This window comes from Falco peregrinus, chromosome 14, assembly GCF_023634155.1.
Source record: "Falco peregrinus isolate bFalPer1 chromosome 14, bFalPer1.pri, whole genome shotgun sequence".
Taxonomy (NCBI): domain Eukaryota; kingdom Metazoa; phylum Chordata; class Aves; order Falconiformes; family Falconidae; genus Falco; species Falco peregrinus.
The window spans coordinates 14,623,588-14,650,340 of record NC_073734.1 but is presented as its reverse complement, the minus strand read 5'-3'; the positions used below and the strand labels follow the sequence as shown (position 1 = coordinate 14,650,340).

The window sequence follows — 26,753 nt, the reverse complement described above, 5'->3', positions numbered from 1 at the left end:
CACAAACCAAAAAGTGAAGTAAAATTACCTGTGGTGTGAAAACTCCACATGCTGGATTTTGGGTTTGTTTTTGTTTTAGCATTTGTTGATTTTTCAATTACCCAAGCTGTGCTTCGTAAGACTTAATCCACAGTATAAGTTTTTTAACAGTAAGTGAAGCTCAAATACAACATTTGTGGTACAGAAACAATGGGTGACTTCCAGAACGATTTTTTTCAGAGCCAGGCATGTTGAAGGGAGTGTAGAGCCTCTCTTTTTATCAAGTAGTTAAAATACCACAAAGATGCCTGTATGCAACCTCTCTGTTACCAGGTTGGTGTTTTAATTGTTTTAAATTTATGAAAGTCTTGTTTGTTTTGTACAGAGTAGATACTACAAGAGTGGAATTCACCATTCCTTTAAGAGAGAACTGGGCACTACCATTCTTTGCTGTCCAAATAGCAGCCATCACATACCTGTTCAGAACTCATCTACAGCCTGTTCAAGAAGTGAGTATTTCTAACAAGCATGACAACAGTATCAGAAAACTATCTCTAAAACTTAGGTCAAAATACTTACCAAGTGTTATAGCAGTCGATATACACACACACACGTGTCATGCTGTTGAAAACATTAATCAGATGAGCCTTCTATTAATGTAGATGCGGTAGAAGTACAAAGGAATACATATGCTCAGTGATGAAAAAAGGCAAGCTCTGAAGTACAAGACAACACTGTATTTAAGAAAACATGAGAGTAACACAAAATGGGCAGGAAGAGAAAAGCTTGTAAAGCATAAGGATTAAAGATTGTCTTTTTAATTCATTTGGTTTACAAATCTAAGAGGTTGTCCTGATCTGCAAGAATAAAAGCAAATCGGTGATACGGTTTCTTTGACAAACAGTTCTTGAGTTATTACTCCTCATTTGATCAAGCAACTGCTATTTATTGCATAGTAAAACATGTGTTGCATGTTAATCTATGGTCTGAAACTATTTGAGATCTCACTATTTTCTTGGAAGGGGTATTACAGTGGTAAAATACAGGCATAAATACAAGAGCCTGTAACTCCAAAAAACTTTCATTATCCTCCAAGCAGTTACTGCAGTTAGAAAACCTACGTTAATGTTTTAGAAATGGATTTAAAATAAAACCAAATTAAGGTGGATTTTGGTTGGTTTTCTTGAGGGGGGTTGGTTGTTTTGTGTTTTTAATGAAGGAAACTATGAAGTTAAATAAAACTTTGTTCTCTCCTTCCAGAGATTGACGCTTATGGCTGTATTCATAGCAACATTTCTCTTTAGCCTGACTTGGCAATTTAATCAGTTTATGATGCTGATACAAGCATTAGCATTATTCATACTGGACTGCTTTGACATGCTTCCCACAGCAAAGGTAAGGTTATGTTTGACCAAATATTTTTCTTTTCTATCATAAAGCTGACAGTTCTGGACATATTTTACTAACCAGTGGCCTGAATGCCCAAAGTGATGCAGATTGTACACCGTGCTGCTTTGTGCTTTTAAGTAATCACAGTGTATATACTGCAAGTGTAAGAATGAATAATCAAAACAACACCATTTCCAATTTGCTTTTCAGCTGATTTTATTTCACTTTATGTAATTCACTTCTATTGTTTAATTTTTGTTTAAACACAGCCATGTTTTGACACTATTAAGGAATTGCTTTTAAACACCATCATAACGGTTGATCTAATACCACAGCTTAAGCATGACCTCTGGAAGTGGCCAGGGGAAAAAAAATTGCCTAAGAAGACTTTGCCTAAGCTGAAGTCATAACAATGTATGAATCTTGCCTCAAGTATTGTGCATCCTTGTCTGAAAGTTTGGTGTAGCACTGTACCACAAAGAGAAGGAAGAAGATAGACCAGATTGCTCAAGAGAAGTGGTTATCTTTCATACACTCAAATCCACTGCAAAATAACAGCATTGTCACTGCTTTGTTGCTGAACTGAATGAGCCAAAAAGTAAAACAAGTGTTACTAAGAAGATACGGGATCATTTACAGTCAATCTTAGGAAATAGAAGTATGCTGTAGAAGATGGAAACATTATCTTTGAATTTAATGTCACTGTGAAATTCTACTGAGATGATTTTAGCTCTTGTAAAAGCTCATGCTACTTGAAAAAAGTTCTAACTTTAAGGAAGGGTGCAGTAGGGTGAAGAGTTAATTCTCTTCATTAAAGTAATGTTAAATTTGAAGCAGGCTTGAATATTAGTAATTGTATTAATTTAACTGAAAATTATTATGGTGGCTGCATATGAAGATAAATGTAGTTTATTTAACCGTTTCTAAACTCTTCATTACATCTGCAAATGTAAGCTGAGGTTAGCAATTAGTGTGACTAATCTCAGCTACCTTAAAAGTTGGCAAATACCAGCTTCATCCTGAATTATACTAAAATGGACTTACTGCACCACTCTTATTCCATATTAGTTTTCAAAAAAGTGCTACTTAAAACAATTGAAGTTTGTTGGGCCATTTGATACTGACACCACTGCTGTAATACAAGACTGAACTCAGGATCTTTGTGTCAGGTAAAATTTATATTTTGGTACTGCTGTATCAGAAAATCAGCCAGTTTTTGCTGTTTGCATTCAGCTGAATGTTCATAATAGTTTAGCATAGCTCAAAAAGGACTATACTAAACTATTAGAAAAAAGTTATAGAAATCAGCTGATGTTTGATTGCTGAACGGCACGGAGCCATTACTCTTTAGTCATAAAGACATTAGAGAGGATACAGAAATACTTCTTTGACTAAAGAAAATACAAAACAACTTCCAAATATTAAGTAATTAATGTTTTCCTCACTCTGCAGTTGTTTAACGTACCTACTTTATTATAGCACCAGGCTTCCCTAGGTATAAAATATTAACACAACTAGGTCAGGACATAAAGGTAGAAGGGATATAGTAATGGCTCTAAGTGTAATGATTTAGTGCAAGATGATTATTTTTTTTTGTAGAAATAATTGATGTTGAAATAATTTATAAAACATATGCAAAGAAAAGCAGCTATGACTATAAAGTTTTGTAGGCATAAAAATCTCATTATTGTTGCAGGTTACATGGCTCTATATCATTCAGATTTCTGGATTACTGCTAGTCTGTGTCCTACAGTTCTTTAATTCCATGATTCTTGGATCATTGCTTATAAGTTTTAATGCTTCTGTCTTGATAGCAAGAACAATCCAGGTAGGTAATAAAAATATTTTTGTACTACTAAATAGAGAGTGTGATTTATATAGGTAAATGAGTAATTTATATGCATTATAATCTTAAATTACTAATACTAATTAGAGAAATTACTATAGCGTAAAGCAACAAAAACATTGCATGATCAAATAATGAATTCAATTACACTAACTACAGCATCGCCAAGCATATCAGACACCATAATTCTGTGATTACTATTAACATTTAGATTGTGCAAGTTGCAGTTTGCATCCCGCAAAAAAATTGCATAAATGGACTTTACACCTGTTTTAGCAGGACTTGTCTTGGATTTATGGATCTGCCTCCACCAAAATATTCTGTGAGAATTAGGTACATTCAGTTTACTGATATCTATTATTTCTTTCAAAGATTAGGATTTTTTTCCTGTATTTACAGTTACCTTTTTTCTGATACTGGCATTGACAACAGCCTCTAACCAGAATGTATGAACTTACAGGGCCATTCCTGCTGTCTGTCACTCGTGACTTTTAAAATCAGGACTGTGGTTTTTATAGATAGATAATGTCTGGACTTAATCGAAATTGCCTGTGAGCAGCCAAAGAACCGTTCGTGTATTTGCAGCTTTGAACTGGAAAATTGCTCCAAAATTCTATCAGCTGACAGTTAAAGCCAAAAGACAGCTTTGCCGTGTTTAGGTGGAAGGTCTAATGAATATTTATTTCAAAAGGCACACGATACTACTGAAATCAGGGGAATCTTGGAACACAGCCACAGTTTCACTGGATGCCAGCAGTTCTATAAATGTAATAAAAATGAATAAAAAAAATTCCTCTGAAGGAAGGCGATTTGGCTAGTTACAAAACTCTGCCAGATCACTACCCTGGGGAGTTCTTATGGTATTGTCCCTTCAGTTTTGTTGGAGAAATGTATCTTTATTCTGGATACTTGGTTACATATATGTTTTTGCTTACATAAACCTAATAGAAATTTGATCCTTATCAGGCCTAGAAGGTAAGCTATTTCAAAATATCTGTGTTGCTTTTGTTCCTAATACGTACAAAAAAGTACTTCAATACTAGTATTTTCTTCTTTCTAGAAAAACCTAAAAAAGGGCGGCTTGCTTAACAGGCTTGGGAAACTTATCATCCACGTACTATTTGTCTTGTGCCTGACTCTCATAATAAATAAATTCATCAAGGTAAGCAAATAATTTTTAATATCTAAAGTTACAAAATGTATTATGCTAAAAGCTATTTGTTACAATCTACAGTAATACTAAATGAAAATTGCAATGAGATTTCACTGCATTTCAGAGACTGCATTTTAGAAATTACTGGTTTGCTAATCTTTTTGTTATATAGATTTTTAGAACATATTCTTAAAACTTCATAAGTTAATAGCAAATAATCAAGTACATATTTGTAATTTGATGCTCACCTGTAATTTTGTAACAACTGTAGATTTGTACTGCATTCTGATACTGCTGAGCATTTGCAAAGATTTTAATTGAATTTACATTTCAATGAATGCCATTAAAAATGAATACTTGTTATAAAAATGTTGTAGACCATACCATACTTCTAGTGGCTTCTTGTGCACAGAGATACCTGCAAGCATTAGTGACAGTAACATTTTTTCTGCTTTTGAGTTTTGGTCTTTTCAAGAGATCTGTATCAGCAGATAAAAATTTAGTACACATGGAAATCAAAGTATCGCAGTAAGATATGATAAGTCGTTGAAAGAAGCAGTACAGCTAAAACCAACTTGTCCTGGGTAATCTTTATCCGTAAATAAGAAACTAACCCTAATAGATATTCTAAAAAGTAGGTAACTGCGCCTTTGGACCGCAGGACCATAATTAGAAACTCAATGCTTACCTTATTGCAAAGCACCCTATCTCAGTAAGCCTGTGTTGCTTCACAGTTTCATTTAAATTGATGAAAAAACTGTTTACTGGGTGAAGGTTAATTTATAATATGATTTCCTTTCCTTTTTCCCCCTTTGTAGAAAATTCTTAACCTTGAGTCAGATGAACATATATTCAAATTCCTGAAGGCAAAATTTGGATTTGGGGCAACAAGGTATGATTTTGCTGCAATTTTGCTGTTCTGTATGACTTCATTAAGTGAAGCCTGCAGGTTATTCTCATTTAGAATCTTGGTGATATATTGATGGATATTTTCCTTTATAATAATCTACACAACTGTAGCTTTATAATTTCTTGGGAAAAGAGAGACTTTGGTCCTTTTTGACATCAAGTTATGAAATACATGATGACAGGGTTTATTCTTTTTTCTTCAGAGATTTTGATGCTAACCTGTATCTTTGCGAAGAAGCTTTTGGTTTACTACCATTAAATACTTTTTCAAGACTCTCGGATACGTTACTTTTTTACATCTACATATTTGTTCTCTTCCTTATGACAGTTGCAGCTATAATTGTTGCCTTTCGGAACCTCAGGTAAAATATGTTTTTTAAATGATTAACTTTTTAATCAATTTTTTTCAACAGGCTAAGGAGCTGGCAGTTAAATCAGCAGCATTCAGTATTACTTTGCACAGATACTGAGGAAACAGTAGAACATGTAATAGATCAGACAAAATAATTAACTTCCTATTAAAGCTAAAAATGTGAAGGATGTAACGAGACCTAAAGAAACATTCTTCTGTAGCTTCCTTCAAGCTCTTCTGTGTGTTGAAGTTTTGCAGTACGTGTGGGGTTGGTTGGATTTTCTGGGGTGGGAGCAGGGGGAAGCAGGGGAAGGGTGTCTATATAGAAGACAACATTAGTTTCTTAGTTCATCCCATTTTCCTTGTGCAAAGGACTCCCAATCAAAGATTCCCCTGGTGGTATCCTCAAACTGCCCAAAAATGAGCTTGGAATAGTCTGTGCTCTGTGATCTGTGTGAAGAAGCAGGAGTGGTGGAGGAGTAGACTGCAACTGTGCATCACTGCTGCCAGTTCTCATAGCTAATCTGTAGGGTTTGGAGGTGTTTGCAGAACACTAGAAGAAAATCAATGAACTGAAAATAGCACTGAACCGCTATTAAAAAAAAAAAAATGTAAATGGTCCATTATAGACCTCTCACTTCTACATTTACAACCTGGGCAAAAGTTAGGAGTGATATAAAACTTGTTTAAGCAAAAATTCAAGGAGTGTTACGTAGCTAATGCCACTCATTGTAGATTTTATGGAAAACGGGATAAAAGGGGGATTGGGGTGGGTAGGGAGAGGATGAAAGACATTCTGAAACAGTGTTATGATAATTGTGAAGTCATAGTAATCCGAAAAACATTTTGGTACTATTCAACCAGCCTCTTCAAAAATTCTGCATTAATCAATTTCAATAACAAACAAAAGGCTCTGCAGCTCTTACTTTTTCTAATCCTAAATGTAATCCCAAACATTACTCTAATCTTGCACAGTGCACAGTTATCTCAATTATCCCCCACCTGAAAAAACGGGAGAAAACCCCACACATTTAAGCAGCTTCTTTATTTTGATCAGCCTTTCATGTACATTCACAGGACCAGCCACATCAAGCAATGACCAGTCCTTTCAACATTTCTTCTGTAGATTCGCTTCTAATCTATGGCTTTAGTAGCATCCAGATATACCAGCAACCCCCCCAAAAACAGTTAAGTTCTTCTCTGATGAAAAGTACTGTGAACCCTGTGGGAACAGCTGTTTCAAGCAATAAACCAATGCCTTTCTGCTAAACCAGCTTGTTTAAACCCATTGCATTTCCAGAAAACTAAACAAGAAAATAAATACCTGTTGCTGCATCAAGTTGATGCTGTCAGGCCTCATTGTATCCCAGATACAATAGAAGGTTGTGGACTAATAGCAGTAGTCTTGCCCTTTAGCATCAGAAGGATTAAATCCTTTTTAAAATACAGATAACTATATGAAATATGTTACAGAATTTAATGTAACACTTTTTTCCCCGTTCTGTTTAATTAGTGGTTCAAATCGAGTCCAGTTCATGGAAAAAATGGAAGAATGCACAATAATACTGAAGCCTGATGCTGCTTACAACTTAATTCACACAGTTCTTTTTGGATGTCTGGCATTAAGCACAATGAGGTAGATGTTTTTAAATTCTACTAAAGGCTTTTTTAGATGGTTGAGTATATTTTTATAAAAGTGACCACAAGCTGATAGGATCGTGAACCTTCCTTCTCTCCCTGGTGTGTTTCTGCTTGTACACTGGGACATTTCCCAAAGTTCTGCCAAAAAAGAACATGTAGAATTTTGGGAGCAGAGATGTTCTCAAGAGCACATAGCAAAGTGCAAAGTCAGCCTTTTACTCTGTTATCTCAGACTCCTGAAAGTCCAAAACTGTGTTAAGAATTTCCATAACATAACTGCCGTCATCAATGCGGCTTAGCAGAGCTCCAGATGATCAGCAAAAATTTGTCTGTATTCTTGCAGAATGAAGTATCTCTGGATATCTCACATGTGTGTATTTGCATCTTTTGGCCTGTGCAGTACGGAAGTATGGAAACTTATCCTGAAGTGTATTCATCTCTACACATCGCAAAGGGTTAGCGCTATACTTAACAGCATTTCATATAATTTGGTTTTGCTCCATATCTAAACCAAATCAAGACTCAGAATTATAAGACATCTGAAATTAATATTGTTTGTAGTCCTCTTAAACTGGATATCTCTGAAGTATATTTATATAAATTTGGTAAAAATGTATTTTCTAGTGGGTTATGTGTTAAACAATTCCATTTGAATACACTAGATGGCAATATAGATGTGGCTATGAAAAATAACCACAATTTTACTAAAAAAAGTCTTACCATATTAAGAAATGACCAATGGTCTGAGAAGACCTTTACAGTCTATATACTGAATGATGCAGTGTTTTCCACTTTGTAGAAGATAGATTTAAGTATACAGATATAAATCCATCACTTGTGGTGGGTCTGTTCTTGTGGATGGGTTTTCTTGACTTGAAAACATAATCAGAATATGGTCTTAAAATTCAAACTGTAAATTCCACTGCATGATAAATATGTCAGATATCAATACATTAACATTAACTCTATCCAAATAAATGTATCATCAGAATAACAAATATTTTTTTTATTATTTCTTTTAGACACATGTGATCAAGTATTCTATACCAATAATTACATTACTATTCATTTCATATAAGGTAAGAGGTTTTTTCCTCAACATTTTTGCATTTTTTTAGTTGCATGGAATTTTCCTTTTCTCATAAAGGGATGTTGTTTTATAAATAATTGCATACCAGATTTGTAGCTGAATTTTAAAAAGTGAGATAGACTACCTGAAGTGCAAGTACCTTTATGCGTATGAAACTGTATGTAAAAGATCAGTTGGGCTCATTTATTCCAAAGTAGTTGTTCATAGAGACAAATGTTTGTCTGACCGTATATGTAAGTTATCAGGTGTTATTTAAATATATACTTTTATGGCAATGTAAGTTGCCTGTTTTGGTTTTAACTAAGTTGCAGATAAGATGCAGATTGTGAAATTGTGTAGTGATTCATTGTAGGAGCAGAAATAATCACAACATTCTGTACTGCTGTGCCTCATCTCGTATGTTTTAAAGTAAAGAAACGTTTACACTAGTTAAGTACTTAGATTATCTTCAGTCTGTCCCAGAAACAAACTATTATTGTGGTCAAACATTTAAATGGAAATACATAAAACATTTAAAATAATAACATTACAAGATTATTAGTCTGTTAGTCTGTCATAGCAGTGAGACTTAGAACATTAATTTAACGGGCATACCATTCTTTTAATCTGTATTTACAAAGACAAAAAATTCAGATGCTGCTTTGATGGAGAAGTTATGTCTGCAATACCTAGGATGAGATGAGAATATTTCTGTTAAACAATTACCTTCAGAGAAACTCAAGGTGAATTTCATTATTAAACAGGCAGTAGTAAAGCACAACAGTTAAGCTGCTAATAGAGTTCACTCTGAAAATCTGTTCCCCCCTTTAAAACAGTGAAACGAAAAGTCAGAAAAGACTGTAACGGTTTATTTCGTAAAGTTACACTGATGTATTCCACTTAAATTTTCTTATTGTTCTGCTAGAAGACTTTTTAGGATTCCTTCCCCTACCCCCGTTGGTATGCTCATTAGGAATGTCATTTACCATTTTCATCATCTCTGAAAAATGATAGAAACAATGCCATTTCTTTTGACATTTCTGATGTCAAGAGCATGACGTTCTGATAGTCTAATGTGACAAGTCAAGTCGGAATAATTTTCCTCCCACTTTTCATAAGCAGATACGAAGTTCCTAAATCCTGTCAGATTAAATGCTGAAGTCCACAGAAATCACTGATTTTCATAGGCTTTAGGTCAGTCATTACTTGTACTCAGACTGCCTGAAAAGAATAGTTTGTTTCTTCTAAATACAGGAAGTATTTTTTATTGACATTAAAAATATCATTTTTCAAAGTGCTTAGTGGGAATAAAGAAATACATTACTTCTCTATTCTTGCAGTTCATCTACGAGAGGAATGGGTATCTGTGTGTGTGTCTTTTCCTGCAAAGCTGTAGGAGTTCATGAGCCTTCAGGAAAGAAGCCCACCTGACAGACAGATAAAACTTTTTACCAGATTCACTGGCAATGGTCAGAATAAAAATTCTTACAGAGATCCAGAAAGCATCGATTGCTTCTGTGAGAATGTGTTTACATATTCTCTCTCTAAAACCTTTAGAAACAAACCAACAGTGCAGATAGATTTCTCCTTTCCAGGTAAAAATTTATCTGTTCGTGCACTGTGACTGCTCAGATTGCGTGAGGAGCAGTTTGCATATTCACCACCAAGTTAACTGTCATCACGGCTAGTTTTCTTGAACTAGTAGTGGGGCAATTTTGTATTTCGTTAACTGTTATGGTTACATTTGTCAGAAGCACTATTCATTAGTGCCATTCCTCAAAATAGGAGTTTTATGGGATTATTAACCTAATCCTGAATGAGCTAATGAAAGCCTCTTTTGAGGCATGTGGTTACTACAGTCCAAAATGCACCACTTGAACAATAATTTATTGAGATAGAGATGCAGCTCCAATGCTAGCTATTTCAGATTTCAGGTAAGGTATGTTTTGAGACCTATTAAGACATCTATATTTCTATTTACACAGGTTTTCTTCATCAGTATAGTGCAAAGATCTTTCAGATAAAATAAAGTGCACAAGTATTTCCATGCATACTTCAGCTGTACTGCAGATAACACATATATAATGCGGTACAAAATATTATTTGTTTCACTTTATAAGTAATTTCAACTATATCTGTGTCCATTGCATTTAACTTCTAAACAGAATAATACCCATCAGTTTGTGTTTGCATGGCAGTCATTCCTAAAGAAATTGTTGGTACTTAAAATTAGTTCCTGAGCTTCATCAAGTCTATAGATAATAGTTTTACCAGATGTGTTGGTTTTTCTTTGCTGGTATCCATTCATACAATTTCTCAAACTGCATTTTTATCTTCGTCATGGCCGAGTCCTTTTGCTACAAACATACATTTATTGCAGCACATAGTGCGACATATGCTATACTGAAGAGCTCCCTGTATGTACTGTGTGTATTTATGCTTTAAACCTAAAGTTAGTAAGCTTGGCCGGCTGTAGAAGAAATGACAAAAGAAAAGGTCATGTTTATTTCTATTTGTAACGCCTAATCCTGTTTCTCTAAGGAGATTCTTAATTTTCATCTTAGGCCAACAGTAACTATAAATAACTTAGTAGTACTTGCTTTTCACTTACGCTCAGAGGCCAGAGAATTAATGCTGACGCTTTTTGAGTTCAGAGTAAGTGTCCTTGTATTTGAGAAGTACTGAACTCTCATAATCATCAGTGGACTGTTCAGCACATCCACGTTTGTGGCCAGCACTGTTGTCTAACTGTGGACTTTGAGGGGAAAAGCGGCAAGCTTTTAAACATCTCTGGGTTCTTATCACAGCCATTGAGTTAAAAATTGTCAAGTGTATGTCCTCAAGATACATATTTGGGGATAGTAACTATTAGTAAATCAAAGTACACTGAAAATGCAAAGTACATCAGACATTCAATAAGAAAAACTTAAGTATTTTGTTATACTGAATGAAATCCATGATCATGAGCCAGAGGGCTAACAAGTGCGAAAGAGAAGGCTGAAATCTTTCTACAATGTAGAGAGCTGGGATAATGTTTTCACTCACAAAAGATCTAATTTTACTCCTGAAAGTTAAAAATTGTCTTACATCCACCAAGAAGCTAGGGTGGGGGAACAAACGACAATCTTAGTACCTAAATCTCCTAATAATTGAATTTTTTTTCTTTAGTTATGTCATCAAGTTCAGAGTTTATTTCATTAATTTTTGTAGATTCCTGGTCTCAGTGATATTTTTCAATTAGTAATTACATACCTTAGGAAAAACGTTCCCTGTTGCCAGTTTAGAGTATGCCAGCTTTCTATTTTCTTGACTTTCTTTTGGGTTTTGATGCAAGTCAGCAATAACATGTCATATTACCTCTTCCTATGCAAGTATTGAAACCTTTAGGAAATTACAAGTCCTTAAGATTTTTCCAGTCCAGAAAGAAATCCCTGTGTTGCTTCTTTAAGCTAGTTGACAACAGGCTTCTTCTCCTGAAGACTTAGACCGCAGAGACAAGCACATTACGAGTTGGAAACCTCTTCTACTTACCGCTCCGTGCTCTGAACAGTTTGTTACATCCCTTTTTATCCATTTCTTCTGTCACAGGACACTTTTTCTTAATCAGACATATACTGTATTTACAAGACAGAGTTGTGATATCAGTGCTATTGGTCCATATTTTTGTGTGCTTTCCTTTTTATTTACCTTTTCATTGTTATTCTGTTGTATTTGGAATTCCTGAAGTTCTTCAATTTTTGCTTGACTTGACTAATTAAATACGGTGTTATCTGAAAATCTTGCTACCTCAGAATTCTCTTTCTAAATGCAGCAGTAGCAAGCCCCACTACCAAGATTTTCCACTGGTGAAAACTGCTTGTACTGACTCAGAAGTTGCAATAATGTGATATTGTGACTTGAAAAACCTACGTAGACTAGTTAATGCCATATGATAATCCCAGCATTCGGTAGTTTGCAGCAAAGCAGAGACCATTTCCTTCTGTCTCCACCCTGAAGGACTCCCGACTCTCAAAATGTTTAGCTATTCAGTAATGAAGAGATGAAATTTTGATTCATTACAAGACTCTACAGTCTCATTTCACAGCTGCTTAATTTATTTACTAATCTCTTGAGAGCTCTTCTGAAGAGCAGAAATGTGTCTATTACAATGTTACTGTACTTCCCAAAACTGTAAGGTTGTGATACTGCCATAACTATCTTTTAGATGTTTCTCAACCTACCAGCCAGTATTACTTTAACAAATGTATCAGGTAAACAGTTAAACTAATAAGTATCTTAATTGGCCCAATTGTATCTCCTGCTACCCAGTCCTCCTACTTAATTAGTTTTAGTTAAAGAATGCATATTTTGCTAAGTGGCTCAGCAGCATCACATTCAAATTAATTCTGAACTCTTGGATGGGTATTATCTAAATTGGATGATTTATGGCTTTTTAGATTATCGGGTGGGTTTTCTTACACTTTTTCCTGTGACATTTCACTTTGCAAGCCTGCAATCCCTATTATCTAAAGAGGGTAGGTTTGGAATACGCTTCGCCACAACATCCTCTGTAGTAAAGACTGATGCAAAGCAATCAGTTAGTCATTAGCATTGTCATTATCTCTTAATTGCTTCACAATCTTAAACAAGAAATCCTTAAATAAATCTGTGTTCTGTTAGCTTTTTTGGGGAGGGTTAAGCTCTTCAGAATAAATTTCAATCCTTATTTCTCTTGTCTGGATTCGATTTATGTATTCTTCGTTTTAAGTAAATTTTGAAACATTTTCCCCCCAATAGACTCTTGGATGTTGCTGTTCAGTCATACTTCTCTTTTTCCCATCAGTGGTTCTCTTAATTTAACTTCTGAAATGCCGTTAATGGCATCCACAGCACATCTGATGATTTTAACTTCCAATACAAATCGCCTACCTTTTTTTTTTTTATTTGCTTGCAAGTTGCCTTTCCAAACAACGTTAATTCCTGGGGCCTTTTCTTCTCCTGTAATCATAGGCATTATTTAATGGCTTGGCTGTTACGTATCGAACTGTTACATGATGCCCCTTTATCTAGTTCCTTTTCTTAAAGCTTGTCTGTCAAGAAATAACTTAAAACATTAACATTTGTCCTATAGTCCAGGGAACTGAAGTGGTTCATTGTAAAGTAGCTACAATGCACAGCAGTCCTATTTGGTGGCAACGTGTAGTTTCCCATCAATTTTAAGATACAAACTGATCTTAACTAACAGAGTTCTGGAACCCTCCTGTGAGCTGTGTATCTGAGAACCGCTATAACTGGTGATTCTGTTCCTTCTGGTCATCTGCTGGGAGCTGCAGATCTCAAATTCTGAAACTGTGTACTCACACCGCAATGACAGCCACCTGTCCGTCCTAGGAAGGGTAGATATGCTTATGTCTTGGAAGTTATCCATGAGCTGGACAAGATCATTACTGACTAAGAGGAAATAATGTATTTCAACATCCAGAACTTGTTTTGTTCATTCTGTCATCGGTTTGGTTTGTTTTAATTATAGTTCTGGCCAGGAATAATGGATGAACTGTCAGAGCTGAGAGAATTCTATGACCCAGACACTGTGGAGCTGATGAACTGGATTAAGTAAGAGGATTTTTACTCTATTTAAAGTTAAATGCTATTTGTGTAGATCTAATGTTCTTAGTTGTAGTGTTCTCCTTATTTGTCACAGCTCATCAGTGAACTCTGGTGACCCATGGAGATAGTTAAGGATGAATGGGCTATCAGGAGATTAGCATATTAACGGCTGTGGAGAACAGCTCTGTGCAGTCCCCCGGGCTGCTCTGGTTCAGTGTCATGCTGCTGTATTGCATGTGCCTCATGGAACCAGCGTCTGACTATTTGCTCCCATAAGTACACATAGTTTTCCCAGCCAGAAGAGGTAAAATTGGAGGTGTCCCGCTTCTTTCATCATATTATAGCTACCTCTTTACATTAATAGATATTTGCTGTGAAATAATTTTATTTCTTGTTTTTTCCCACCAACCTGATGTCCTTCCCTTTTCAACTTTATTGGCTGTATAGTTGTAGGTGTGGAAAATCTGTATTCTACAGTCTATTTCTTGAACTTTGAAACAATCTAAGTTCTTTATACTTATTAGAATTAATCCCAGCATGTGTTCTAAACTATAAACAAAATTGTAATTGAACTCGAACTCACCATGGCTAAGCACAGGTGCAGAGTCTCTTTCAGGATATGAGTTAATCAGTCCAGCCCCACCTCATCACTTCCACTTTCTCACAGAGCATGGGAAGGTATTTTTTAGGTGGAAACGATTTGGAATACTGCATGTAGAAGATCCTGAGAAAAAGGGCCAGGTAGGAAGTTCTCTGGAGGACTGTGAATTTAAGAGATATGTTCTTTATAACATAGAGTAAAACGAAAAACTTTCAGGTTAAGTTCTGAACAGAGATTTTTTTGAGACTTGTATTTATTTGGAACTCTGACAAAGAGGACTTTTTTATAAAAAAAAATCAGTTTCATGTTCTGGAGGAAAACATTCTGAAAGTAAATCTGAATTTACTACATTCAAAATTGATCTATTTGAGGTATTTCCTTAGAGCCCTGATTGTGTTTTCATATGCAATGAACTTCAGTGAAACCAGTTGCCCAGTCTGTTCTACCCATAGCAACATTTTTACACTTTGTAGTGCTGTATTTCTTTAACGCATAAACTAGAAGGAGTAATTTAGAAGTAGAATATATTACAAACCTTCAGTGACTTATTTCGAAAGCAGGCCATGTTTTTTACCATCATTTAGAATCTTTGCTGCCATAAACCTTCAGTGACTTATTTCGAAAGCAGGCCATGTTTTTTACCATCATTTAGAATCTTTGCTGCCATATTGACATGTTTTGGTGACTAATGTTTGCCAGCCAGTTCCATTTAGCACTACTGTTTTATTAAAAGATGGTAAATGTCTGATAGTTCAGGTCTCCTGTGTACAATATATAGAGTTATATAGAGATTTATACATAAAATATGCATGTGGAGTTATTCCCAGCCGTGAACTGGATTTGACTGGAGCTGATGAGAATAATTTTTCATATGTTCTTAGTGCTGAGAATGCTAAACTGGTGCTTGTCCTCTTTTCATTTTAAGTCATGACAGACAATTACAGAGGGAAATTTTCTACTTAGAATTTATTGTGTTTAGGAATGTTATTGCTGTAAAGAAGAGTTAATTATCTATGCTTTAAATAGAAGTCAACAAAATTTATGGTAAGTTTCTCAAAGTGGGGCAGATTTTCTTAAGTTTTGATGTGTAAGAAAAATATTTTACTGTACTAACACTTGATAGTTCTGCTGTAGTTAATGATCTGTCAAGGTTGGTGTCAGGAACTAATCATTCATTATTAAAACTCAGTATGAGAAACTCTAATTTGTCATGTATAGCAGTGAATTAGGAAAAACTCATCTGTCTTGCAATCTCTCCACAACAAGAAAACCCTTCTGTCTGCTTCAATCTAAATCATATTAACTTGTCCAAATGCACAGTCTGAATAATAGCCAACTATTAGTCTGTCCACTGTGAAGTGTCCGCAGATGTATTTTTCACTCTTCCCCTTATTAAAATTACCATAGCATTTTCAAGAAGATATACTGGTTTATATCTTTACAGTAAAGTTACTGGATAGTATTGGACTGCTTCTATTGCAGTGCAGGATTTTTTATATAATGATCTTGCATATCCCAGTCTCTTGCTTTTTCCTACCTAGCACCTCATTTTCTTAGCTTTTATTTTAAAATAAATAAATTATTTTAAAAAAAGTCAAGAAGGTCCTGCCAGTGACCCAGGGACAGTTCACAGCTGTGTTCCCAGATGGGAGGTATATTAAAATTCTTAGTTTTGGTCTTTCTCCCTAAGACAACAGGAACAACATGCTCATTTGTGGGATGGGGAAGAATATCAGTAGAATGAGCAAATCAATAGCGTGAACTTCCCTACTCTCTTTACTTCTGGTAAGTGTTTAAGAAGCAATGTCTTCTGCCTTTAAAGGGGAAACCTATCTAGAATTGTGGAATATTTCATAAGCAGTTACCAAAAATTGTAGAAAAACTTCCTAGAAATCTCAGACAACAGCCAAAACAGTGGAAAAGTTAACTGAGAATGAGATTTGGCAGAGTATAGTTGTACGTCAACTGCATTTGAATCAGGTGTGGGGGACCAGCAGGCAAATTTTTTTATTAGTGGAAACCCCACAAATTTCCAAAAGCTTCTATAAGGTTACAAAAATGGAATACCCATGTTACAATGGTGGCTCTTTCATTTAGTAATTTATATTAATGGCTATATTTTAATTTCAAGCCAGCTATAAATTTCAATTTTTCTCTTACATGCCTGATTTTCAAGGGTAATCACACTGAATTCGACACATATTCCAGACTTTAAAGGCAATGTTACACCTTTTTTTTTTTTTTTTTAATTACTGTTCTTAAACTTTTGGGCTTATCCTTTGTCATTGACTGATTTGTCAATAGAATTCAGGCATGAACTTGATAGTGCCTGAGAACTAGGTGTATACCAGCTATGTAGGTGCACTTCTTTATGTGAAAAAAATATGCATGCATAAAATAGAGGCTGGGACTAACAAAAATGCATCTTGTTGCTCTTTTCTTTGTGGCTGTCATTTTCCATTTTTGCAATTTTCAGTCTTTCCAAACCAGAGGGAAAAAAAAGAACCATGACAGTTTGACTGAATATGCTTTACTGCCTGTCATTTGCAGCTTAACTTGTAATATTTGATATAGCATCCTGCAAATAAAAAGACTTTCTTTTAAAGAAGATCAACAAAAAAATCTAACGTGGCATGTTTGAGAACCCCTTTGCTTTGTAGATTCCTATCACACCCAGGCGCTAGTGAAGGCATAATCTGAAATTTGTCAGATTTTGTGGCTTTGAAAGCCAACTCCGGAGCTGAACTGTGGAGGACTTTGAATAGAAACAGCCGTTTTATTTCTAATGATGTAACCTGTAATTGCAACGTTGGCTATTTCTGTAGAGCTTCCTTAAAACCAACTCACAATAATTCTTTAGCAAGTCAAGAGGAAGAATTAGTATCATTTTTAGAGTCTGTGCAAGTAGTTCCTGTAAAACCCTTTTATTTTTAATGAGTTATTCTTAAGAATTTAGAGAATTCTATCAATACTAAAGTGTAGGTAAAAAAGGCTTCATATGATGTATTGTAGCGCTTAGTTTACCTATTAGTTCAGCTGTAATTAACTTGTTGAAAGCTTAGAGCTTCAAAAATAAATGAGATTATTTGTTCAAAATGCCATCAGGTCTGCTTGGAATGACATTTAAATTATGCAATGTAAATCAGTTTGACCTGTAAGTCCTTGTCATTATTTAGTGACATTTCGTACAGAATAAATTGTTTGCAGGTTGGGCAGTGTGGTATGGAGCTTGGCAGAAAGCTATAAAACCAAATTATCCTTTCATTTTATACATCATTTGTTCAGACATTTGTAAAAATTGCTTCGTTTTTCTGTAAGAGAGAAGCGTCATTCAGTGGTTGGAAGCGCATTAGCTGCCTCGGACGCAGTTAGGGGCTGACGCAGGTAGGAGTGTTCGAGAAAGCCAGCAGGGAACGTAGGGATCCTCCTGCACCTGGAAGATCCCAGTTCCTTGTCACCTCTCCCTCCAGCGGCTCTTCCACAAGATAAAGGCTCGATAACAGCCACCAGCTGCAGCTCTTGGAGCTGTAATTAAGGCGGGCAGACACTGCGTGAAGCTGTGTCACCTCCCAGCTTCCAGGTGTCTGTCCACACCAGTGAAATGCAGTGTCAGGTTTGTGTTCTTGGCATTGGAAGAGAGTGAGGGAGTGTCTCCGATGGCTCGGGTGGTGGCACGCGTCGCTCTGGGAGCTGCCCAAGCTGGCCCCACTGAAATACGGACAGGGGTGCGTCTTCAGGCTGGGATTAGCTAGGACCTCAGACGTGTGACGCTGAGTCGCAGGGCAGTGCCTGCTCCCACCTGGAATACCTGGGTTTGATCTCTAACCAGGGCCAAGGGATGAAAGCCAGGTTTTTGAAAAATTAAGCGAGGGTCACTACGTTGCTTTTAAGGTAGAGGAAGAGGAGCAAGTGCTGGCAAAACTCTTAATACCTGATAAATAATGAACGTGCTCAGCTATATTTCACCCCTTCCGGGCAAGAGTGAGTGCTTTTAGAAAGGGGAGGAATTGAGCCCTGCATCTTCTACGTTCTCGACAGGCATTTTTACCAGTAAGTTACAGACCGAGGGCACTATCACCGTTTCCTGCAGGCTGTTTCTCGGGAATGCCTCTTTTGTTTGCTTGTTTTCTTGTGGTTTTGCCTTTGGTACTGGTTGTGAGGGGGGGGTTAAGAAAGTTTCATTCTGCCAGTTTGTGTTATATTGAGCTTTTAAGGAAGGAGAGGTGCAGGATTGCCTTGATAAGGCCAAGTCAGGAGATAAGTACTGCAGAGCATTATAAAATCAGAACAAACACAGAAGCAGACTTCGTGCTGGAAGTTTCCTGGCCCAGGCATAAACTCAGAAACATGTTGAAGGTGCTTTGAACATCATTGTTTTCGTTTAGGTGCCTTAGCTCTACCAAGCCCCTCTGTGAATCTAGCCCACGTTCTTTTCAGCTTAGTCTAAAGAATTGTGCTTTGCTGCAGATTTACGGGTGAGTCGTAGCTGACAGCCTGTCAGGGCCGTTATATTTGCATAATATTAAATTCTATGACAAATTCATTTCTTTTAATGAAACATTTACTTCATGACACTTGCAGCTTTGAATATTTTCAGTAAAAAAAGACATTTTAAATGAGTTTAAATATTTTCAGACTTTAAAATGAAACCGATTTTATAAACTGCTGAAAAACTAGCCTATCAGTAAAGTTAAACTAGCCTATTAATACTATCTCTGTCCTTCCTAGATGAGATTAACTTTCCAGTGCAAGAATTTTTAGGAAAGGTTTGTAATTATTAATTCATTTGCTAAGCATAATCACTTGAAAGGCGATATTAAAGTTTAATATTTGTCTCTTAACATCTTCAAGCCAATCATGGATCTTAAAGACAACTGAATACAGAGCTGCAGGTTCAAAAGGCTCCCTAAAGCACACCCCGACGTGTCACACTTACTTGTCTACTCTAGGTGCCATATGTGGATGTTAGGCAACTATTTACATTTCTTGCTAATTTCATTTTACTTGATTTAGTGTATGCTGCTTTATGTTGTTTTAGTCTTCGTAGAATTTTCATGGTTATATGCCTACCTAAGCACTAGAAAACACTTACGCATACTATGACCATTTTTAATTCATCTAGATCAAGTACTCTGTGGTGCCGTGCATTTTTACTTTTATCTTTTTGCTATGCCCTTCTGTTGTGTCTTTACATGTATTTTAGATGGTAAACTTGTTGGGGGGAAGGTAAGCGAAAAATCATTTTTTTCAGTATGGGTATTTAAACCACGCTGAGAAATACCAAGACTGTTATTTTGGTAACAATTCTATACATTGGCTTTGAATTTTGGATGAGATCACAGTACCAGTAAATGACAGCATTTCTGTGTGGCATCTTCTGCATCCCCCTGCCCCGCATTTTGCAATTTGGGGTGACTTTTTTAGTAATTGACTTCCCACAGTTGTCATAATAGGAGGATTATTGTCTCACGTAACAAAGTTTTCATTCCAAGTGAATGGTGAATGCCAGGACAGTAGCAAGAAGTTTTAGCATTCAGGTTACATTTTGTATAGAATACCTTATATATCAGACACAGATCTAAGTCACAGTAAGTTTCTTGAAATATTAAAAGAATTAGGATACAGAAATCTACAAATATTCAGAAGCTGTATGAACCCAAGAAACATATGAACTATGGAAGTAGTTTGAAATTTTCAGGATCCTGTCTTCCCTAAATTTACTTATAGTGCATAGTAAATTTTTATTTGCAGTTAGAGAGTATTAACGTGATTTATCTGCTTCATATTTGAAGAAAACTTCAGTTGCTTGAACAGTTGCTCCCTGAATAGAGGAGAGGCAGAAAATATTTTTTCAGTCTTTTTTTTCCTTCTGATCTGTAACAAGCAATGCAAAGATGCCCTTACAGAGAGACTTCCTCAGACTTATCAACATTTGTTTAGGTCAAACACTCCAAACACAGCAGTGTTTGCTGGGAGCATGCAGCTATTAGCCGGAGTCAAACTGTGCACTGGACGGACCTTAACTAATCATCCCCATTATGAGGATAAGAATCTGAGAGAGAGAACAAAACAGGTAAGAGTATTCTGATTGCTTAAGCTAATTCTTACCCACATCAGTGGCTCCATTCCAGAAAACACCGCAATCTCCAATTGGCACATTGCAAATGACATCACGTGCTTTACTCATTGAACTAACTTATTTTCAATACAGTTGCAGAATTCAGTAATTTCAGTGCTTGGGGCATATGCTAACTCCCTTCTGGCAGCTGGTGTTACCTCTGAATAACTGTGCCTGGGTACTCAGGCTGGTCTGGCTGCGCTGGTTTGGGTGCTGTTGGTGTTCATACGTCCTGCTGCGCAGTTGGGCTGTTAAACCCACATGGAGCTGTTCCCAATTTGCCTGATACTCCCTTCAGTTTCCAGACTAGCATGTGATGTTTTATGTAGAAATGACCTTGAGAAACTCCAGACAAAGCTGTATATATAGGTATAGCTTAGACATTCTGAAAGCTTTACAGACATCTACCAAGGCCTTCCTGCAGACAGCAGCACCATCCAGTGTTCCTGTAGTCTGCAGCAACACTATTGTGCATCACCCTAGCCGTAACATGGAAACTCAAGTGGCTACTGAATAAGCATTTAATTTTTTTAAAATACTGGATTCAAATCACATGGATTACCAATCTCGGTTCTTTCCGTGGTTTATGATAAAGGAATCGTGAAAGAGCAAACAAAGAAATAATGGTAATGTGTCTTACAGCTTACTTTTCTTCTGTAGGTTTATCAGATGTATGCCAAGAGGTCTCCTGAGGATGTGTACAGAATACTGCGATCCTTTGGCACAGACTATGTGATCCTAGAGGACAGCATTTGTTACGAAAGAAGACACAGTAGAGGGTGTCGGTTACGTGACTTACTTGATATAGCTAATGGCCATGTAAGTATTATATACGAGATTTATAAAGAAAACACATTTTGCTTAACTTCTCTTTGAAGTAAAACTATGAGATGAAGTAGCTTGGGTTATTTCCACTCATCATGAGTGTGGGAAGTAAAATCTAATGGAGCCTTTAGACATTCTCAAAATCACCACAGTGAACACTGCTTGCTTTTAAGGGTAATTGTTAATAAAAAAGGAGGGATTCAGCCTGGGCAAAATAAGTATCACTTCATGATGAGCTTCAGGTTAGCAACACACAGATGGTGTCTTCTTCGAGAGTGTGAATCACTTCATAGCTTCAGCAGACAGTTGTATCACTCCATTGTGCCAGGAGTTTTCAAGCATTTCTGGGGCTAACGTGGAACCGCAGCAGACCGCATAACCCAAAGCCCATACGTACCACTGCCAAATTGGTTTTATCCATAATAGAGACAATACTATAAATCTTACTGGTTTAATGTTATTTTCTGCCTCCCACTTGTTTCATACAGTCGCTTTTAACAAATCTGGCCCACCTGACCCTCTGAATGTATTCCTGAGGTTGTTTTTAGCTTCTTGTTATTGCCTGTAACTGTGAACTGGCTAAAGATACTTCACAAATCTGTTCCATTTCATTGCAGATCATGGATGGTTTGGGAGAGAACGAACCCGATTTGAAACCTTCGTTGTATCCTCGCTTCTGTGAGGAAATTAAAAAAAACCTGCCTTCTTATACCATACACTTCACTAGAGTGTTTCAAAACAAAACATTCCACGTTTACAAACTTGCTAAGCATAAATAACATTGCCAACCGTGGCTTCAAGTTCACTATTTTAATGCTAGGACCCACATTAGAAAATGCAGAAGTTTACAAACATGTTACATTTGTAAGACATTTTGCATTGATGGTTTCTTGTTTAATTACTGTGATTTTTTTTTAGACAGTTTAGTTTTGATAACGTTCTTGATGTTGCCAAAATTTTCATAGATTCATAAATAAATGCTAGCAGGGACCATTTTGATAATAAAGTCTGACCTTCTGAAAACAGGAAAACAATTATATCCTGAGTATTAACTGATGGGAAGACACACAAAATGAGCAGCCTGCACAACCACTGCAGAAGAGCTAGCCTATAAAGTTCTGCTCAGCAGTTTGGGTTTTTACTATAAAATGATACAAATTCAATGGAAGCAGGCCATGCTGCTCCTATACTGAGTATGCATTATCTCTGTGAATCCTGAAAAGAGTCACAAAAATTGTTTTGTCTTACAGCCTGATCCTCTCAGACAGATCCTTGTGCTCTTTCAGTGCCTCCTTTTTGAATTCTTTGGGAACGTATGTGGATATGAGTTTCCAAGCTCGTGAGTGTGAGTGCAGAATCAGTGAGTGCAGAATCAGGAAACGCGTTTAAAGAGTGAAACTTTAATCATTGTCCAGCACTTTTAGTGATGCAGAAACGTACTTTTTATAACATTAAGCATTTAATGATGGAGTGTTATGTATTTCTAATGAGAATAAAAGTTGGAGCATGCTTGATACATGTTGCATGTTTGTAGCCTCATAAAGTGCTCAGAACAAACAAAAAAACAATTTTCTCAGCTTGGATTCTGACAACACTGTTTTCTGTATTTGCTTTCTACACCTGCAGGGGACCCTTTTTCTCCCCGTGTGAATTCCAGTAGGATACCAAAATTGAACACTGCCAACCCTTACAACAGAAAAATTAATCTCTAAATTCGGCAGGAAACTTAGGTATTTAAAATGCATTCAGGTATTAGAGCTTTGCTTTACATTAGTTTAGACACTAAGCTATATATTTTAGCACAAAATCATTGTGTCCTTGTTCTTTATCCTAAAAAAAAAAAAAAAAAAAAAAAGACTACAGTTGTTTTAAGTTGGCTTGGAAGTTCAAGCGAAGACGGGTCTCAACCCTGAGAATTTTGTGATTTGTTTGTACCCTCTGTCTTTTTACCGGCTAGAACTTCATGAATTGTATTGACTTTCTAAATGCTATGTAAATGACACGTGACTTTTGCTGGGTTTTAGCACTGCTTTGGTTTTATATTGAAATTAAGAGATTAAATCTGATTGAAAGTCTAACAGCACTCTCCAACTGTAATTAGACATCCACTGGGATCATTTCTTACGAAGAACAGAACTGTAATAATCAAGTGCCTCTAGGCCAATGTTGAATTAACATTTGAACACCTATAAGAGTGTCTGTGGCCTGTGCAAATAACTCAGTTCTAATAATTACCACTGCAATTAATTTCTAATGATGGGAAGCTTAAAGCGCTACTGATGGCAAACTCCACATTTAATTTAATCAAGATGTGTAATGAGATTAGCTTTCACAACTGAGCTGTGTTCCAATTCCAAGTGATTTAAGGGTTTTTCTTTTTCAGTTGTACTAAGGTAAATTACTGAAAAGATGGTGATGGTTATGTCACATGCTCAAACAATTTTATATTCAGTAAATACTCATTAAACAATGTTCAACATCTTTCTGCACTTTCACGCTATCAGGAAAGGAAAGTGTGCTTTAATCAGAGTGTATTTAAATCAAACGGTGACAGTAGCTAGGTTGTTAAACTGAGCAGCTGAAACTCCTGAGTAATTTCTAGCCTGTGTCCCTTAATGAGGTTGGAGACCACTGCAGTTTAACATAATACAGTAATAAAACATTTTAATCAGTATTAAAACGTTAATTAGGCCTGTAATGATGCATGCCTGTTCTTGCTGAAAGCATGGGTCAGTGAATTCCTCGATGAGTGCCTTACAGCAATTGAAAACAAGCACACGTGAGGTAAAGTATGTCTAGGCTGTATTGTCTTATTTTAAGATGTGGTTGTATCTTTCTTTAAAGGTGCAGTAACTTTCCTCAGATTGAAATGAGATCCCAGGCTCCAGCGGTACCCTTGCATTTTCAGAATTTACTTGTAGGTGGCAGCAGCTGAGACTTAAGAAGTCCGGACTGTAATGGTAATTATTTTTAAATAGACTTTTTTCAAAAATACAATCTCTGATGGATATTGCCAAGGAGAAATTTAACCTTTTTGTAGAAACTGTTAAGTGCACATTTTTTTGTTTTGTTTTTAAACAAAATGGACTCCCAGCTACCCTGGGTCTTAGGGAAGGTGAAAGCCAGTGGTGGTCATGATCCAGAGCCACCACTGTAACAGAGTTTCTCCTTCCAACATAAACACCCCTCAGAGTAGCACACCAGAAATTTCAAGTATCAGATACAGAGTGGTTTTGAGGTGGTTTTAACTGTTGCAGTTCAGTCTTTAAAGCCTAGGTAGCTTGTGGCACTTCTAAACCGTTCCAACAGTTCCTGCATCAGAAAGGTTTCATACTTGAGCGAAGGGCGTATTTCAGTGACTGCATAGTGCAGCATTCAGAAGACCAGTCTCTGTAAAACAGTGAAATAGAAAACGCCAAGGAACAAAACCACTTACCAGCTCAAAGGAGGGCAACACAACCCCGGGAGAGAGGGAGCAGCTGCCTCCCTGTCCCTGATTTAAAGGCTTGCCCGCCGGGGCGAGGATGCTGGGGAGGGCTGGAGCAGCTGGAGGTGCTGCCTGAGGTAGGGGGCTGTGGGGCTGGTGGTGGCAAGGGCTGCGGTTCTCTTCCTGGAGGTGGGTGTCAGAGCCTGAGGTTTCTCAGAGGTAGGTGGCAGTTTACTTGCCTAATACCCATTTTCTCAACTTCCCACGTCTCGTTGTGGTCTGTATTCACTGCATTTAAAATGTGCAATTTTTTTGAAATGACCTACGTCACCCTGATGCACCTTATTCCCAAGGGGTTGCTGTGGCAGCGCCGGCCCGTTGGCCCTGTACTAACTGTGACCTGCCCCCAGAACAACCCTCCTGGCAATGCCTGTACCGAAGTCTTACAAGTGCCAATGGGAACGGCACCGTTGTGGCTTCTTGTGCGCGTTACCTGTTGTCCGCAAGGACTTCTGAGCTGCACGTTGTTAGTGGAACTGTGGTATGAATTGGGGTTTCTTAGATGACGGAGACAAAACGTTATCAAGTAGCCAGAGTGTTTTTAGGGGAGAAAAGCCTTTGAGATCCATAAGTATATTTTCATTTCTTGTTTCAGTGTTCTGCCAGTGAAATCTAACAGTTATTTTATAAGACGTTGTAAAGAGATGTAATGACTTATTGTATACTAAATAAAATGTGGAATTTGAAGATCATTTTTTTGATTATTGTTATGTTGGGGTGGATTGAGCAAGGTGCAGTCAGGGCATCGGCTTTGCTCCGGTCCATATGGAGGAAAGCAAAGTATTTCTCAGCAGGAAGTTTTGACTTTTCTGGAGCTTGTTGCATCGCATCACTGACTTTCTGAATCACCTGTTGTTTTTAACAGCCTGCTGGACTCCTCTGTTGCACATTAAAGGCGTACCAGCCGTGATGTGTACCGGCCACCCAATAACCTGTAACTCTAGCAAGGTCAGTGGACTGAGGCGGTTACTCAGTTTAGGTAAACGTAATTTGCTTTGACCGACGGGGATCTGCTTGTTTCCGCATTGTAGCTCAAGCTTTAGTGTTCTTAACGCAATGAAAAGAAACGCGTGTTCTTTGGGAGAGGAAAATCACGTGTATCACGGGCTTTATTTGAATTAGGGTGCCCTGACAGAGGTAAGCTTTTAAGTCTGGGCGCTCGTGGCAGCAGGGAGAAGCAGGGTGTGCAGAGCTATGCGTACAACTGGCCAGCACGGCTTTTTCTCGTGTGTGGTGCCCGAGTGCCATCGTATCTTTGCATGTGTAGTATTGCTCTTAAAGTGAGGTTTTGGGGAGTTTTGTCACCAGTGTTAATCAGGTACAGACAGGAATTCTAAATTAGTTTAATTAATGAAATGTGGTCATAACATGGTATGCTTGCATAGAGGGGATTTGGGGTTCCAGAGAACCAGGTTCCTCAAAACCTTGCTCATCAAGTTACCGATCGTGTGGTGCAAACTAGTTATTGAAATCCGCAAGAAACGGCCATGGGTTTTAGCATTTCTATAATTAAGAAAATGCTCAATTTACTTTTGCTTACCTAATCCTGCTCCTTTTACAGCCACGCGTTCCCTTCTAAAGCTGCTGGTCCTTGCCAGTAAGTCAGACCTGAGGACAGTCGGCTTTCCTATGGCTTGGCTACGTGGTATATACTTGGAATGTTATTTTAAAAGGGGAAAAACAAAGATTAACATAGTTGACAGGCAGACAGATTAAATACTAATATCCACATGATTATTTAAATTTCAGACCTTTACAAATATTTTATACTAAATAAAATGTTCTTACTACATGTTTA

The 26,753-nt window shown here is 36.9% G+C and overlaps 1 protein-coding gene across 4 annotated transcripts in view; it reads left to right on the top strand.

The window, feature by feature from the left end:
* DPY19L3 (dpy-19 like C-mannosyltransferase 3) overlaps positions 1-25,647 on the top strand; it is a 37,629-nt gene extending 11,982 nt beyond the window's left edge. For all 4 annotated transcript variants that reach the window (XM_055818554.1, XM_055818553.1, XM_005229339.4 and 1 more), the window contains 13 exons: positions 365-488; positions 1,240-1,374; positions 3,065-3,196; positions 4,275-4,376; positions 5,186-5,259; positions 5,480-5,638; positions 7,142-7,264; positions 7,613-7,724; positions 8,292-8,348; positions 13,848-13,930; positions 20,466-20,598; positions 21,304-21,462; positions 22,086-25,647. In XM_055818554.1, the coding sequence (XP_055674529.1) occupies positions 365-488; positions 1,240-1,374; positions 3,065-3,196; positions 4,275-4,376; positions 5,186-5,259; positions 5,480-5,638; positions 7,142-7,264; positions 7,613-7,724; positions 8,292-8,348; positions 13,848-13,930; positions 20,466-20,598; positions 21,304-21,462; positions 22,086-22,247 (1,555 nt within the window). In that variant the 3' untranslated portion in view covers positions 22,248-25,647. The remainder of the gene's footprint in view (positions 1-364; positions 489-1,239; positions 1,375-3,064; positions 3,197-4,274; positions 4,377-5,185; positions 5,260-5,479; positions 5,639-7,141; positions 7,265-7,612; positions 7,725-8,291; positions 8,349-13,847; positions 13,931-20,465; positions 20,599-21,303; positions 21,463-22,085) is intronic.
* The last annotated feature ends 1,106 nt before the right edge of the window (positions 25,648-26,753 follow it).